This window comes from Podarcis raffonei, chromosome 5 (assembly GCF_027172205.1).
Source record: "Podarcis raffonei isolate rPodRaf1 chromosome 5, rPodRaf1.pri, whole genome shotgun sequence".
In the NCBI taxonomy this organism is placed as follows: domain Eukaryota; kingdom Metazoa; phylum Chordata; class Lepidosauria; order Squamata; family Lacertidae; genus Podarcis; species Podarcis raffonei.
This window is the reverse complement of record NC_070606.1, coordinates 101,727,870-101,744,368: the sequence shown is the minus strand read 5'-3', so window position 1 is coordinate 101,744,368 and position 16,499 is coordinate 101,727,870. Positions and strand designations below refer to the sequence as shown.

At 52.6% G+C, this 16,499-nt stretch overlaps 1 protein-coding gene across 2 annotated transcripts in view; it reads left to right on the top strand.

Moving 5' to 3' along the window:
• Positions 1-12,917, top strand: part of ATP13A3 (ATPase 13A3) — a 54,361-nt gene extending 41,444 nt beyond the window's left edge. Inside the window, exons 22-33 of one of the 2 annotated variants that reach the window (XM_053390886.1) lie at positions 1,332-1,454; positions 2,844-2,923; positions 4,669-4,711; positions 4,813-4,922; positions 5,355-5,451; positions 5,903-5,975; positions 6,418-6,595; positions 8,265-8,452; positions 9,287-9,375; positions 10,207-10,287; positions 11,310-11,432; positions 12,691-12,917. In XM_053390886.1, the coding sequence (XP_053246861.1) occupies positions 1,332-1,454; positions 2,844-2,923; positions 4,669-4,711; positions 4,813-4,922; positions 5,355-5,451; positions 5,903-5,975; positions 6,418-6,595; positions 8,265-8,452; positions 9,287-9,375; positions 10,207-10,287; positions 11,310-11,432; positions 12,691-12,897 (1,392 nt within the window). In that variant the 3' untranslated portion in view covers positions 12,898-12,917. The remainder of the gene's footprint in view (positions 1-1,331; positions 1,455-2,843; positions 2,924-4,668; positions 4,712-4,812; positions 4,923-5,354; positions 5,452-5,902; positions 5,976-6,417; positions 6,596-8,264; positions 8,453-9,286; positions 9,376-10,206; positions 10,288-11,309; positions 11,433-12,690) is intronic. The other variant, XM_053390887.1, reaches the window with a different exon arrangement.
• Positions 12,918-16,499: the final 3,582 nt, after the last annotated feature.

Here is a 16,499-nt window from a genome sequence, read left to right as displayed (position 1 = left end):
TCTTTTCAGACTCCGTTTTCGGTATAAGTGTAATGTAGGCTTCCTTCCACGACTCTGGCGCTTTTTCCCCCTCCAAAATTTCATTACAAACTTCCTTTAGTGGCTGAATTAACCAATCTTTCAAAGATCTATAGTATTTTGAGGTTAAGCCATCCGGCCCTGGAGATTTACCCAACTGCATATTCTGAATGGCACCTTCTACCTCCTGTTCTGTAATTTTGTAATTCAGCATTATCTTATTTTCTTGAGAGATTTTTTGTAATCCATTTGTTTTTAAAAATTGGTCTATATCAAACTCTTTCTGTGGCCCTTGTGTATATAACTCTTTAAAATACCTCTGGAAGCATTTTCTAATTTCCACTGGATACTGAATGTTCTTTCCTTCCACTTCCAAATTAGTGATAGTATTGAGCTTTTGTCTTTTTTTCATTTGCCAAGCTAACAATTTTCCACATTTATTAGCCGATTCAAATGTCTTTTGTCTCATTTGTTTAATTTTCCATTCAATTTCCTGGTTCATCATCTTTATATATTGCACTTGATATAACTTTATGTCTCTCAGAATCTCTTGTGACTTTGGTTTCGCTCTTAGTTTCTTCTCACCCTCCTTTATTTTTTCTAAAATTTTATCTTTTTTTCCATTTTGGGCTCTCTTCTTTATTGTATTCTGTTGGATCAGAAACAGATTATTCTTTTTTCAGTAGTAGTATTCAAATTTATCGCTTCTCGGCCTTTTGGCTAAGATCAAGTGTACTAAATGATCGGTTTCTTGCAAGTGCAAACTAAGTCTAAGGTGCCCCGGTAGAGCTGCCAGGTCTGTGGGTCAGGCTGACCGAGGGGGCACATGTGGGGTCAGGCCATCTCATAGGTGAACTGGTCCCAAGTTGTGAAGGGCCTTCTGTGCTAATGCCGTGAACTTGGCCCGGTAGCAAATGGGCAGCCAGTGCCGATCTCTGAGCCCAGGGCTTCTCTGCAGACAAGGCCTCCCTCCTGACAGCAGTGGTTCTGCAGCATTCAGCACGGACGGCAGCTTCCGGCTCCAGCACAAAGGATGTCCTGCATGGAGCGCATTCTGAGCGGGGAAGGCACTGGTTTGACTCCTTGGAAGGGAGACAGGCAGCGCTTTCCACACCGGTGCCACATCCCTCTGAAGAGACATTCCCTCCTGCCTGGAGGACGAAGGTGGAAGGGCTCTTCTAAGACGGCCCTCGGCCCTTGCAGCTTTTCCTTTTCCAAAGGTGTTCCTCGTAGCATTGCTGCTTGACAGAGGAAATTGGCAGCCGTTTCTCAGGTGAGCCTGCGAGCTGATGACCCTTGCTGTTTTGTCGCAGGATATCCCCGTCAAATTGCCCCCCGAGAGACTCGAGGACTCCCACGTGACCAAGTACCACTTTGCGATGAACGGAAAGTCCTTTGCTGTCATCCAGGAGCATTTCCAGGACCTCGTCCCAAAGGTCTGTATCTGGAGCAGCTCTTGGGGTGGCCAGTCAGTGGCAAAACTCCCATTGCCGGGAGATGAGCGGGAGGGGAATCATGAAACGTCTCTTCTAACTTCCTATTTCACTCTGTCCTGGTGGCATTTCCCCTGCTCCCCCCCCCACTTTTCTGATGTCTCAAATAGAAAAAACCAGATGAGATGATGACTTTGCAGAAGAACATTTAATATTCTGTTTCCTCCCAGGATGAGCAGGAGCTTTTGAGAGCTCTGTGCTGCTGTTTCTGCCCATTGCAGCGTCGCATGGAGCTCAGTATTGCTCTGACAGCCGTCTTGGCTGTGTAACCAGAGCTGAATGCTAACCAAGTTCATGTTTCCTAACTAAAAGGCAAAGTTTAAGTTTGGGAGCTGCTAAGAATAAGCTAACCCTGCTGCATAAAAAACTGAGGTTTCCATGTCTCCACCATGCGCTTCCTTTTCTAGAAACCTTCAGGAAGCTTCCAGGCGAAGTGGTTGCATCACGACAACACACTTGCCAGGCCTCCTGTGTGGCTTGCCACTGAATAGCCGTGTTGACCAGTAGCCACTGATAGCCACCTCCCACCCCCAGTTTGTCTCACTCTTTAAAAAGCCATGCCACCAAGCCACCAGCTGCAAGTCCATGATGCATTTGGCATGTAGGACATTCCTTTTTCCCTCCTGAGTCTCCTGCCAGCCCCACTGCATTGGCCAGCCCAGAGTTCCTCATTCATTCATTTATTTCTGTCCCACCTTTTCCCCCAAGGAGGAAATAATAATAATCAGCCACCTTGAGCTTGGAAAATGGGTGGGGTAGAAATGAAAGAAATAATAATAATAATTTTACTATTTATATGCTGCCCACTCTGGGAGGCTCCCAACAAAATATTAAAAACACAATAAAACATCAAACATTAAAAACTTCCCTATACAGGACTGCCTTCAGAAATAGTAATCATTATTTTAGTATTTATATGGCACATGTTTTTCCTCCCCCCCAAACAAAAATTAATACAACAACCCTGTGAGGTGGGCTAGGTTGAGAGGCAGTGGCTAGTCCCCAAGGTGGCCCAGTGAGCTTCATGGCCGAGGGGGATTTGAACCCTGGTCTCCCAGGTCCTAGCCTGACCCTCCAGCCTCTACACCCCACAGAGACTCTCCTTCCCTAAACGGAAATGCCTTTGTCTTTCCTCCCTGGGATAGTTTTGGTTCTCCTTCTCTGCACTTTCCCCAGCGATCTCCTTTGGAGGCACCAGGGGTGTGCCCCGTATTTCGAGAAGCATTGCAGGAGTTTCCCAGAGTGTGAAATGCGCCCCGCCATCAAAATGCTTGTTCTCTGCCCCCCCCGTTTTAATTACGTTGCTGAGAGCCCCCCTCCCCTGTTTTTCAGCTTGTGTTGCATGGCACAGTGTTTGCCCGTATGGCACCGGACCAGAAAACCCAGCTGGTGGAGGCTTTGCAAAACGTAGAGTAAGTATCCCTCTAATTTTGACGCTGCTGCTGCTGCTGCTGCTCTTGCTGCTGCTTTGACCCGACTCTTCAGGCAGCCCCAAAGCTTCTTAAAACTCTGAAGCCGCAGTTCTCTGGTTTAAAGGTGAGGCTTGCCCTTCAGGGAGAAACCATGCACTGAGTTAGGGGTGTTGCCCCTTCCCTCTGGGCCAGGGAGCCAGGAGCCAGTCTCCAGAGGTCAGCCCAGGCCACACCCCTGACCTCTTCCCAGTCAGGGATCAAGCTTCAGCCTGCTTGGGGGCCGGTTGGCCAGTCCTCTTGGCACCAAAGGGCCACTTTTTAAGAATCTGCCCCTGCCCTTCCCCACAGTGCCTGCCCCCTAAGTTGTTGGGTCCTGTCTCTGGGGGGCAGGGGGAGACAAGCATGGAGCTGCTCTCCCCTGGACAAGTGCAGTGTGAAGAAGAGGGCCGTGGGGTCTTTCTCGAGTCAGAAGGGTCAGGCAGAACATCTTGCCCACCACCTGCATGTGGTGCTTGATGCCATGCAGAGCTCTCTGGCGCCCTCTGACGGGCACAGCAGCACAGCCCTCTTGGGGAAAACGCACCCAAGTTTCAGTTTCTTACTGAATGAGTCATTACCCACAGCGTTAGATGACATTTTTGTGAACTGGAACTTGCTGTGGAACTGATGTCAGAAGCCACATTCAGCTCAGCTCCTTGAGAGTGTAGTGAGAGCCTCCTGGATGAGGCTGGTGGCCCAGCCAGTCCAGCATCCTCTTCTCTCAGTGGCCACCCAGATGCCTCCAGATGCCATCGAGATTGGCAGCCCTCGCTGCCTCCGGGGGAAGTGAGTCCCGTAGTTTAAGTCTGTGCCGTGTTCTGAATCCTCCCGCATTCGGCTTCATGGGAGAGAGGGAGAAAACTCGTCTCCATCCACTTTCTCGATGCCATGCACAATGTTATCATTTTTGGCCCCCTCAAACGCTGTAACGGCTCCTTGCTGTGAAGAGGGGGGGGCCCTGGGGGCCTTGCGTCCCAGCCTGTGTTGCAGATAAGGCTTGTCGCTCCGGCAGTGGCTTTGCCAAGCAGCCGTGCCCCCTTGCCTGGCTCTGTGGGAGCCTGGAGCAGCGTGGAGGCCTCTCTCTCTCGCTCCAGGGGGCAGCAGCGCTCTTCCTCTTCACCATCTCTGGCTGCCCGGCTGTCACTCGCCCAACGATGCCAGGCAGCCCTGCTTCTTCATCACAGCCAACAGCGGTGATTTGGGTAGCAGCTTCTTGTCTGCTTTCTTGCATGTAAATGTGATTTTAAATGGCGCTTTTCTGGATGTGCCCTGTTCTGAGGCCCAGGTTTCTCTTCCCGCTGGGAGTGACGCCCAGGAACCATCTTTGCTGCAGCTCAGGATTCCCTGGTCCTGGTCCTCAGCCCAGACGCCAGGCAGCAGAAGCGGGCTCACGGGGGGGGGGGGGCTTGCCTTTAGGCCGAAATGCTGTGGGGTCCTGGCTCTCCCTTGCTTCTTCACACAACGCATGGTGAAACTATGGAACTCCCTCCCACCGGAGGCAGGGATGGCCATCAACTTGGGTGAATTATAAGAGGAGGAGGCAGATTCATGGAGAGGGCTAACAGTGGCCCCTAGCCAGGAAGCCAGCGAGGGGAGAGTTGCTCTTGTACTGGGGTCCTGCTTGCGGGTTTCCCATTGGGCTGCCCTGGGCTGGTGCAGCAGATTCCTCTTGCCTTCTCATGTTCTCCCCCTCTCTGCTCTTGCAGTTACTACGTGGGCATGTGTGGCGACGGGGCAAACGACTGCGGGGTGAGTAGCCTCTTCCGTTTCCACGCGATTCTCACCCGCAGCTCATTCGCTGCACCGGGAGAATTAACCCTTTCCTTTCTGCTCCATTTGCGACCGGACAGGCACTGAAGAGGGCACACGGTGGCATTTCCCTCTCGGAGCTGGAGGCCTCTGTGGCGTCTCCCTTCACCTCCCGGACACCCAGCATCTCCTGTGTGCCAAGTCTGATCAGGTAAGGGCCGCTTGGAGGGTCTTTCAGGTCCCGCCTGGGCACAGCCGCCCCCCTCCCTGAGAGGTGGGGGTGCCAGCCAAGAGGAGGGCCTGGTGGAGGAAGTCCTTTCCCTTTGGGGAGGGATGCCAGGTCAGGGTGAAGCACGGCAACAGCAACCGAAGCCCAGCACAGAATAGCCACGGGTGGTCAAGCCTCACTGGGGGTCCTGTGTCCAGTTCTGGGCACCTCAGTTTAAGAAGAATATCAGTGCGGCTGCAGGATCCTTGGCAGGTGGCCATCCAGCTTCTGTTTAGAAACCTCCAGCGAAGGAGAGTCCCGCCTTTCCAGGGAGTCCATTCTCCTGCCCACCAGGAAGTTCTTCCTGAGCTCTTACCTGGCCTCAGGTACGCAGTTCTTGACTGTTTCGCCATGTGGATTTCTTTGTCTTCACAGGGAAGGCCGGGCTGCTTTAATAACCTCCTTCTGTGTGTTCAAATTCATGGCTTTGTACAGTATTATCCAGTACGTCAGTGTCACCCTGCTGTATTCTGTGAGTATTTGAGTCCCCCCCCCGCCCACCCCCATGGTGGGGCTTCGCAACATTGAGTGTGTCTGTGAAGCTGTCCTCCTCTCCCTTTGATTGGCTCCGAGGCACGAGCTCCCACCTGCTTTCCTCCTCCACTCTCACCTGATAGGCCCTGAACAGGTGAGGAGCAGCAGGGAGAGTTTCACGGCCATCTTTCCCCTGCAATGGCTCGTCCCTTGTGCAAAGTCTGTGGCATTCTTTGCTTCTCTCTCATCTCCGTTTCAGCCAGAAATGCTTCATGGCAGGTGGTGAAATGGGTTGGGGGGAAATCACCTTGCAGAAGGCCTCTGAGCAGGTTCCTGGTGGAGGTGGGACGTGAGCTGCCGAGCTTCCAAGAAGCCTTTAGCTGGCCTTCAGGGCATAAAAGAAACCTGCTTCCATCCCCTCTGAAATCCCCCTTGCGGTTCCCTTGCAGATCCAGAGCAACCTGGGAGATTTCCAGTTCCTCTTCATTGATCTCGCAATAATTCTGGTGGTGGTCTTCACCAGTGAGTATCCTTCTCCCCGCCTCCTCCAAGGCCGCCCTCCCTTTCTGGGGCAGCTTTGGCCAGCAGGCCTTTCTCCTTCACCAGCCCGAGCAGCTTGCAGAGTTGGGAGTCCTGCAGAATTCATTGTGAAGCTGATGCACAGGAAACAAGGGATACCCTTAGAAAGGGGGAGGCAACAAGCAATTTTGCAGCTGTAGATCCCAAACCCAGAATCCCAACTCCTTGCCCAATTCTGGTGTGTGGTTTCAGGGGAAAAGGGGGCTTCAAAATTCAAGTTTCTATGCGTCACCATAGCTCCTTTCCAGCCTCCCCTGGCAGGTAGCCTTGTGCAGAGCGAGCAGCTCTGTGCTCCTGAGTTTGCCTGGTTTACTTGGTGCAGCGCTTTGCTCGTGGGCTGTGTGTTGGTTCTCCCTTTGGGTTTCAGCTCCTTCTCTCTCCACAGTGAGCCTGAATCCTGCCTGGAAGGAGCTTGTGGCACAGAGGCCGCCCTCCGGCCTCATCTCGGCTCCCCTCCTCTGCTCCGTCCTCTCCCAGATCCTCATCTGCCTTGGCTTCCAGACACTGGGCTTCCTGTGGGCCAGGCAGCAGCCCTGGTATGAGACCTGGACCCCTCACTCAGAGTAAGTTGCTCCAAGGGGCCACGCCTGGGTCCATGGCGGGGGCAGGAGAGTTTCTCTTTGGAATCTATGGGACCCCACCTGCCCTTGGCGGACCACGTCCTTTTTGATGGTGGAGGATGTGTGTGTGTGGGGGGGGGGTGGTCCAGGAGGAACCATCTCAAAAGTGTCTGCCTCTTAATTTTGTTTTATTTCTTATTTCATAAAATTTATGTACCACTTGATTGTATATATAAGAAAAAGCCTCAAAGTGGTTTACAGAAAGAGAAAACATTTATTTATTTATTTATTTATTTTTTTAATGGTATTTATTAACGTTTCAAAGAAATTGCAAAAATAGAAAATATAAAATAAAAAATAAAAAGAACAAAAAATACAAAATATAGAAAAATAGAAAACAGTTAAAAACAAACCAGTCTTTCCATATCTTATCTTTCATTTACTTATTTCCCTGACCTCCTCACACCTCCCTTTTTTGTATTCTAATTCAATAGTTGTTTATTTATTTATTTAGACTCCATGCTAGTCTGTCTCAGAAGATAACAGAGGAGTGGGCCTCTGATTTAAAATACTCAAACAGATTAAAATGACCACAACTTTCCAGGCACCTGGACAGGCTTGTCTAAACAAGATGGTTCAGAGTCCAAGAGAGGCGCCTGTTTGATCTCCATAGGTAGGGAGTTCCAGAGGGCAGCTGCTGCCACACTAAATGATCTGAGTTCTTACAGATGAAGAGTGGGGCCCCTGGGGCCCCTGTAGCAGCGCCACCTTCCGCCAAGCGAAGCGATGGAGGGGGTGCAGGTGGGGTCAGGCGATCTCGCAGGTAGACTGGTCCCAAGTTGTTAAGGGCTTATGTACTAATAGCAACACTCTGGGTCCAGTAAACAGTAAAAGCAGCAATCATAGCAATAATAATACTTTATTTTATTTTGTCTTAACTAGTTGGGGCATCTTTTTACTTGCTCAAAATTGTTTGTTTTTTTAATTGATTGATCTAATATAGTTAATTGCAGCCCTTGAAACGATAGACTTACTTTCTCTAAGGACATTTAGGAGTGAGTTTGAGATGGACTTGCTGGCACCTCTCTGGGCCCTGCTGGCCTTGTCTCCGCTTGCTGGAGAAGCACCGAGAGATAGGCAGACAGACAGACAGACAGACAGACAGACAGACAGACAGACAAGTGTGTTAGAGATGCTGTAATTCCACCCCCCCCCCCAGACCAGCCCATCCCTATAGAAGCCACCGTCAAAGAAGATAAAGAAGATTGGTAAAGCAAATTAGTGATCTATGCAGGACATACTAGATAATTTGAAACCCAAGAAAGAAAAAGGACATTGATTTTTAAAAGAGGAAATGCTTAATGCATACCTTACAGGCTTGGTGTATAGGCTTTTACACTGGTTGAACTTTTAAAAGTCACTTGCAACAAGATGAATAAGGTTTTAAAGTTGGACTGTTAAGAATGTAAGATTTTATGGATGTGCATGAATAAGCGTAAAATAATGGAAGCAGGAGGGGGAGTGGAGGGAAGTCAATGAAGATGTATGATTTAAATTTTTGATTGCAATGTTCTTTTTTTGGTTTTTTGTTACGATATTTTATACACACACACACACACACACACACACACACACACACACTAATTCCTCCCCCCCCCCCCGGGTTTTGCAGCGCCTGCAATGTTTCTAGGGGTCCCTTTGCCAACGCCTCGCAGCACAAGAACAAGACCCTCCACGACGAGCACAACATCAGGAACTACGAGAACACGACGGTCTTCTTCATCTCCAGCTTCCAGTACCTCATTGTGGCTGTGGCCTTTTCCAAAGGGAGGCCCTTCAGGCAGCCTTGCTACAAAAACTGTACGTGTGCCAGAGTTTGGCCTTGGAGGGAGAAGGGGCCCCAAGCCAGAGCAGCGCTGATGGGAGGGGGCTCTGCAGGGGGGCATTTCCTGCAGGCACCCTCACGCTCCGTGGGGTTCAGCTTCCTTGCAGAGGAGGTGCTGCCATTCTTTGATGCCCCCTGCCCTGGAGAGAGAGAAGCAGTCAGGCTCTCGCCTCTGCTGGCGAAATTCCTTGCCGGAGGAGGGCAGAAAATGGCTGTGATTAGAGGGGCAGAAAGGAGCTATTAAAGGGCCTGTCGAAAGACCCTTCTCACTTATATATTGTGTATATTAAAATGGATAGCCGCTTTATCTTGTCAAAGGCAACCAACAGCAGCCAGCCAGCCAGCCAAGACCCCACATAGATACATTAGAAGCAAGGGGGGCAGGAAATCTAATACATTAAGAACACCCCACCCACATCTAAGAGGCCACAGATACAGACGAAAGGCCTGGTTATAGAGTAATTTTTTCTCCTGGCGTCTAAAGAGAGTTAGTGATGGTGCCAGGCAGGCCTCCCTGGGAGGAGCAGCCCACAAGTGGGGAGCCACTGCAGAAAAGGCCCGTTCTCATGTTGCCACCCTCCAGACTTATCATGGAGGGGGCTCTTCTGCACATTGGTGGGTGTTCTGGGAAGACTCCAGTTGGGCAGGGAGGGAGAGGGGGGCTCCTTGACTCCGAAGGGGTCAGGATAGGGAACGGGCTCCGGGAGATGCAACCTCTCAGCCTCCAAATTACGGCACAAGGAGATAGTTTTGCAGGGCTTTGCATGCTCAGAGGTGTCTCTCTTCTCCCCCTTCTCCCTCCCCTGCAGATCTCTTCGTTATCTCTGTGATCGTTCTGTATGCCTTCGTCCTTTTCGTCCTGCTGCATCCCCTGCAGCCCATCGACTGGTTCCTTGAGGTAAGCCCAGAAGAGGCCGCCCTTCCATTCCCTGGTGCCAGTCCCAGGGCCTCCCCCCCCCCCAGGGCAGCGCAAAGGGCTCCCAGTCGCTCCCCAGGCTGGGGCCGTGAAACCCCTTTGCCATAGGATCTTTGACGGTTTTTACAGTAACACCACCTGAGGCTTCACATGCATCAGGAATATCTTCTCCCTGCAAAATCAGATCAACCCCTTGGTGTGAGTGAGGGACTAGCTGCTCCTTAGAGGCCTTACAGAATTCCCCGCCCCAAAACATCTGTCCCTGCTGCCTTTCCAGTTCCTACATGCACCAGTGACTGGGTCACAAACTGCCATGTAAAGGCTCACTTCTGTGAGAGATCATTATAAAGATCTGAAGCAATTATGGGGTGTTCTGAGGCAGCGTTTGAATGTATATTAGTCTCTCCCCCTTGAGTCCACACATCATTAGAAATTTAAAAAATCATCCGCCTGGGAGTGCTTTCTAAGCTAATGCAAGAAAACGGTGTAATCCCACTCTTGGGGATGTTTTCTCCTGCCAAACATCTATTAAGACTTAAGTCCTAGTTTGAAATAATACCTGAGGGATCCTGCTGTCGTCATGTGGCCTCAGAATCATCCCCAATCCTCTCCATTCAGAACACGCTCAGGATCCCACCAGGTGCCTTTCCATGAAGTCATACAACTTTTTAAGAGTAGATGGTAGAAATTTGGCCTGGCCCAAGTTAGGGACCTGGGGAAGCACAGAAGCTGGATTCTTGGGCCTTCCATTGTGTGCATCGTCTCTGCTTGCCCTTTTCACGCTTGCACACGCTCGTCTCTTCTGCTTTGCAGCTGGTCTGCGTGCCGTATCCGTGGCGAGTCCGGATTCTCCTCATCGTTGTCGTCAACGCCTTTGTCTCCCTTCTGGTGGAGGTGAGTCCTGGCAGCGTTTGGAGCGCTTTCTCTGGCCAGGTTGGAGACAGTGGCTGCGTGTTTTCTGCTTAAAATCTCGGTCCAGCAGGCAGGGTTCTGATTTGCACAAAGCCCCACGAAGGGTTAGGGGGGGCGTTTCTTTCAGACCCTCCTTTGTCAGTGCCAGTGTTCTGGGATGGCGGGTGTTGGTGGTGGACCCTGTGAGGTGTCTTAAGTATATAACCTATGCGTATTTGTTCCATTATTCTGCCCTCCACTATTTGCTCAAGAAGGGGGGGGGGGAGCAGGGCACATGAAATCCGTCAGCCACCACCTCTCTCTGGCTTCCGGATCCCAAAACATCTAGCGTATCTGTGCAGCCACCGTGACAGGAAATTGCCACTGCCCCACATGCCACATTTCTTCTGCGCTCTTCCCTGTGCCCACTCCCGGCTGTGCCAGAGCCCCAATTCCGCCCACGCTCTGGGACTGGGAACAGCCAGTCAGCCCCTCAGTGATGAGTTGGAAGCCCCTGGCAGGTGGAAGCGTTGAACGGATCTCTGCCTGATCTCTGCCAGCCCAGTTGTTGGAAAACATCAGGCCAGTCAGTCAGGAGAAGTGCAAACAAGGACACGCTTCTCAGTCCAGGTCTGACCAACAGAACTGAAAGGATAGTTTGGGGTTTGCCCCATAGCGAGGGGGAGAGTGTCGCTCTGGGGCTCAAATCCCACTTGCAGGTTTCCCATTTAGTTGGCCACTGTGAGAAGAGGATACTGGGGCAGGTGGGCCGTGGGCCCGATCCAGCAGGCCCTTCTGATGTCCTTCCCTCTTTCCACGAGGCCTGGGCCAGAGACCCCACCCAGGCACCCCCCCCCCCCCGCCTTTCCCAAGAGCCGAGCGTTTGCTAGTCCTGCCCTGAGAGAGAGAGGCCTTTGTGCTGCTTTCTTCTGCCCCGACTGTGCTGTTGTTGTGACCTTCTTCTCGCTAACCTGCAATGATGGCTGCTCTTCTTGATTCTTCCTCTTCCCCGGAACACACCACAGAATTTCCTCCTTGACACCATCCTTTGGAAAGTTGTCTTCCACCGAGACAAGCAAGGGGAAAACCGCCTAGGCTCCTCCTCCTCCTCCTCTTCTTCCTTCTCCTCTTCCTCCCACCCATCACAGGTTGGAACACTGTGCTTTACTCTCCCTTGTCCACGCATGACACCCTCACGGCTGGGGACGGGGTGGGTTTGTATGCTGGGGGGCGGGAGGGCCCACGGAGTTTGCCAGCCCCGGGGCCCGCCGGGTGCCTTGGCCCACAGCTCCCACCAGTCCCAGGCACGCTGCGCTGGCTGGGGGGAGTTGTAGCACAGTGCCTGCTCCGACCCCTCTCTGGAGCCCTGCAGAGCCAGGACTGCCAGTCGGGAGACCAGCCTTCCTCGCCCTCGGGACCCCAGAGGTGGTTGGACTACAACTCCCATCATTCCCGGCCAGCGTGGTCAGGGAAAACGGGGGCTGCAATTCAGAAACATCTGGGGATCCAAGGCCCGGGAAGGCGGAGCCCGGGGTCCGACTCTGTGTCCACCCACTTCCTCTTCAGAGGGTATCAGGTTGGGCAGGTCTGGGGGTCTCCCTTTCCCTAAGCCTGTGAATGTCTTGCCAGTGTCCTTAAAGGGGGGGCTTTAAACAGCCTCCTTGTGGTGCTCACTGAAGGCCAGGGGGGTCCAGGGGAAGGGGGGCTGTTAATTTGCATCAGGGCCAAGTTTTGGGGTGTTGGGGTTCTCCTCAGGGTCTCTGCCGCCCCCTGTCCCTTCCCCCAGAAAGAGCAGGGTGGCATACGCGTTCATCACAACAACCCTGTGAGGTAGGTTAGGCTGAGGAGAGCAGACCCTGACGGAGGGAACGTTTCGAACCCAGGTTTTAAGGATGAAGTGGGGGAAAGCTCAGGGCAGGGGCTGCCCATCTCCCGCCCCAAGGAGAAGAAGGAGGGGTGGGGTGTTCCCCAAGGAGATCCCTGAAGGGGAAGATCTCCTGGGCTCAGGAGCAAGGAAGCTCTGCCCGGGTCAGGCTGGACCACAGCTGCTGTTGTTCTGGATTCTGACTGGGCGCAGCTCAGGTGATGTGACACCCGCCCTCCATGTCAGCCACAGGCCTGCTCCCAACTGCTGAAATTCAGGCAGCCTGAGAGCTATAGATATATAGAGACAGGGTGAGGACATGGCGGCTGGGCAATGTGTGTTTGGTGGCAGCAGGCGGGCACAGAGAGTGGTGCTTCACACCATGGCCTGCCACCTCCAGTCCTGTGGCTCCCTCAGGCACATGTTTCTGGGGCATCTGGCACTGCACTGCTGCCACGGGGCGCTGCCTGCCCTGGGCAGGTGGGGGTGCACCTGGCCTCTGCCCTTGGCTGTGGGGTCTCACCCTCTCTCTCTCCCTCCAGGAGGCCTTGGGGTGCTGCCGCGGCTGCGCCCTCCCCTCGCTGCTGGGCTTCCGGAAGAGGAAGAAGCCCCCGAAAGCCAAATACGTTCACTTGGCCCAGGAGCTGCTGGTGGACCCCGAGTGGCCGCCCAGGCCCTGCACCACGACGGAGGCCAAGGCCCCCCCTGCCCACCAGAACGGCGCCTGCCAGGTCATCACCGTCACGTAGCAGCAGCCTGGCTGCTTGCCCTCTCTGGAGACACTTCCGCCTGCGGAGCACTGGTTCGGGGCCCTCAGGCCGCCCCCCCTCGCCCCCCTCCATCCCTGGAGTTCAGCGTTCCGTCGAGAGAGAACTTTTCACAAGCAATGCAAAACGTTGGGTGTTTTTCCAGCCGGCTTCTCCGAGCCTCATTCCGCTGGCCAGTTCTGGGCTCAGGCTCTGCTCCTCTCGCCCCTGGGGGCAGATCTGGGCTCAGGGCAGCCCTGGCATAGCGCTGGTTCCTTCCACCTCGGAGGCTGGCCTGGGGGACTTGTGGAGCCCAGCAAGGAGGGGGTGAGTTGCCCTTACCAGAAAGTGTGGGTGTTGTGTGTGTTTGCCAAGCTTGGTGCTGGATGCCTCTGGTCTGCAGTGCGCTGCGGAGCCTGGCCCCGGCCACCTTGCGTGGAGCAGAGGGTGCCGGACGTCACGGTTAGTTTCCAAGTCCCCTCCTGGCACCCCCTGCTCTGTGCCAAGGCCCAGCAGTCCCTGCGCCCGACTCGGCTTCGCTACAGACTCTGTGCAGGAAGCAGGCAAAGCATCCGCCACGCTGGCTCAGCCATGTTCCTTATTGAGAAACAGGAAAAAGAACTGCTCCACCCTCAGCACCAAGTGCTTTAAATCTGCTGAGGCCACGCTAGGTCTCTGGCCTGTTTACACACACGTGTGCGCGCACACTGAGTTGCTCCAGGGGCCAAGGATCATTTGGCTACTCCTGGCTCCTGGGTGCCAAGGGCTGACCCCCCTCCCTTCCCCAGGCTCTGCCTCCATCCGCAGAGGCCCCTTGGCTTCTGTGGCTGGGCCTCCCTCCGGCCGTGGGGCACCCACCCCATCTGTGTGTGGGGGGGTCTTTGCTTTTGAAGTTCAAGCCCAGGGGCCCTGATCCTGCCCTGGGGCTGCTGATGCCCATGGCAGAGAGGAGCCTTGCAGAGGAGCCAGCCCACGCATTGGGAGGGGCACCTGCAGAGCCTTCAAGGAGGAAATGACCCTCCGCGGACAGCGCCTCTGGAGCGGCAGCAAAACAGCCGGGTCCATTTCCTGCCGTTTTATACCTCAACAAAAAGGTGTTGGAAGCAGCGTCTGGGAGGCTCCTGGCCCCCGAGTCCTCCTCTTGCAGGGGCCTGGCCCCCAAGGGGGCAAACGCCTTTGGCCTCTGCCGCCTGCTTCCCTCCCCGGCTGCCGGGCGTCCTTCCCACCTGGTGCTGCATCATGGAGGGGGGTTGGGATCTGGTGCTCTGACACCTCGGGGTGCGAGTGCGAGCTGCCTCCTCTCGCTGGAGCAGGTTGACGTAGCCTACAGCAGCAGCAGCAACTTTCTCTCTCTCCCCTGTTCAAAATGCACGGTTATTTTGCTTAAAAAGAAGGAAGAGATCCATGAAGCTATGCATCTTTTGACCTTGGGACTGTGACTTGGCCAGCACTTCATCTGACTGTACAGTAGCTCCATTTGTGTGTGAGAGAGAGGCAGAGAGAGCGTGTTGCGTTTAAGGAACAATGCAGGAGAAGTCCTGGCCAGGGGAAGGGAAGGTGTGTCTGTTTCAAGGAGTCTCGCTTGCCGCCCCCGTGCTTCCCAGGGGAAAACTGCTGGGAAGCAAAAATCTGGGACTGTCCTGGGCAGCCAGGTCTCACTAAGGATCTTTGGGGCTGGGAGAAGCCATTTGTCAATGTGGTGGCGAGAAGAGATCTGGCCTGGGAGTTTGGGGCCCGTTTGCTTTTGGCCTCCCTGAGATCTGGGCTGGGGTTTAGCCACTGTTCCTCTTGGGGCGAGCTTGAAAAAGAGGTTCGTCTTCTGGCCTCCGGAATCCAGCTTGCACGCCAAAATTCTGAGTTGGTATTTTTTTAAAAAATAAATAAATTGAGGACTCCTTTTCTTGCTGAATCTTCCTCAAAAGCTTATGAATTCAGGTGAACAAGATGGTTTAATGGGGCCCCTCCAACACTCCGGAAAGTTGTTTTGCCTTTCTGCAGTCAAATCCAGGGTCACGTCGAGAACTTGGAATCTGAGTTCCTTATTAAATTATTTGCGTTTTGTGGACCTAAAGTCTAAATTTGTCCTTCTTTGTGTCAGGATTGTAAATATGGCCAATTAAATATTTTTAATTTAATTTTAATTATTATTATTTATGCACATATCTAAAGGACTAGCTCAAGAGAAGAATAACCAGATTTTAAAATGATATATATAGATATATATCGGGATCCCTCAGGGTTATTTTTAAAGCTTTTATCTTCTTCCCTTACCAGGTAGCTAATGATACGGTCATAGGATCTCTGGGTGCCCCTTTCCATGTGCCTGTATGTCTTTGGGGGTAGCGATGGGGCACATCTCTCCCCAGTCAAGGCTTGCACATGCGACTGGGGACGGCTCCCTGGGGCTCCAGCCTTCACGGTGGAGCCTGAAAAGTGTGTGTGTGTGTCTATTTGTGCGTGTGCCCTTCCGGTTATTAGTGCTAAAATTCTACTGTAGAATACAATGCAAAAAAAGCCACTTGATTCAAAAGTGGAGAATCAATTTCTTATTGCAATCTTCACATTGGATACTTTTGAACAAAATTGCACTCATTTTAAAATTTATTTATTTTTAGTAGAGAGCATTTATGAGGATTGCCCTCCTAACTGGATGAGTTAATCTACTGTAGTTATCAGGACTGTGTCTGCACAGGATCCGAGTGAAAGAGATGAAGAATCCTTTTTCTTAAATGCTGCAAGTTCCTTCTGAAACGGTTTCCTCAGTTGTCTCAGGCCTCGAGACTTGAGAAGAGCTCCATGACTTTATCCCTCAAAAATCCCCGTTCCGAAATGAAATGTTTGTATATTAGAATACAAGTTTTATTTAATGGCTCCGTCTGACATGCTAGCTTTATGCCACATAATGTCAGGCTTTTAAAAACCCCATTTCCAATGAACTTCTAAACTCTGGGGTCGATGACGCAGCCCCACCGCCAGCTCCTCAGGTTCAGTTGATGGACGAGACCCGGCGGTCTCAGAAGGTTCCAGAAACCGGCCCCTTCGTTCCAGGGGCGCCGGCCGTCTTCCTCCAGGAAATGTCTGTTTGTGCTGCTTTTATAAAGGTACCGGTTGTAATAAAGGCATTTTGTGTCATTGTACATAGTCATAGCCCTGTAAAATCTTTTGTGTGCGTGTGATTTAAGCTATTTGAAATAAAGTTGTGATTCGCTTGCCCTTTCCATCCCCTGCCCCTTCATTTCCCTCCCACCACGGAAAAGGAGTTTTCCTCCACTCTCAGGTCCTCCCGTAACCCGGGACTCTCTCAAGCCGTTCTCGAGAGGAAACCTGTTGGTTGGCCTTTCTGGCAAGCTGAAGACCACGGTGTCGCATGGCTCCATTCCGGGGGAAAGAGATGAAGTCATGTGAAGTGGTCAACATGGAGCTTGCAGAGATCTTGCAGAGGAGGGGGGCAAAGGCGAAATGAGCCGCGGCCGATGAAGTCACTGCAAAAAGGGCCAAGTGATGTGATTGCGGACAAATGAAAAACCCAACTTTGCCTGCCTTGAGCTGGGCGGCGGTGGGGGAGACTGGTTTGGCTGTTGCTCAACCTGGGAAGGAATCTTGTG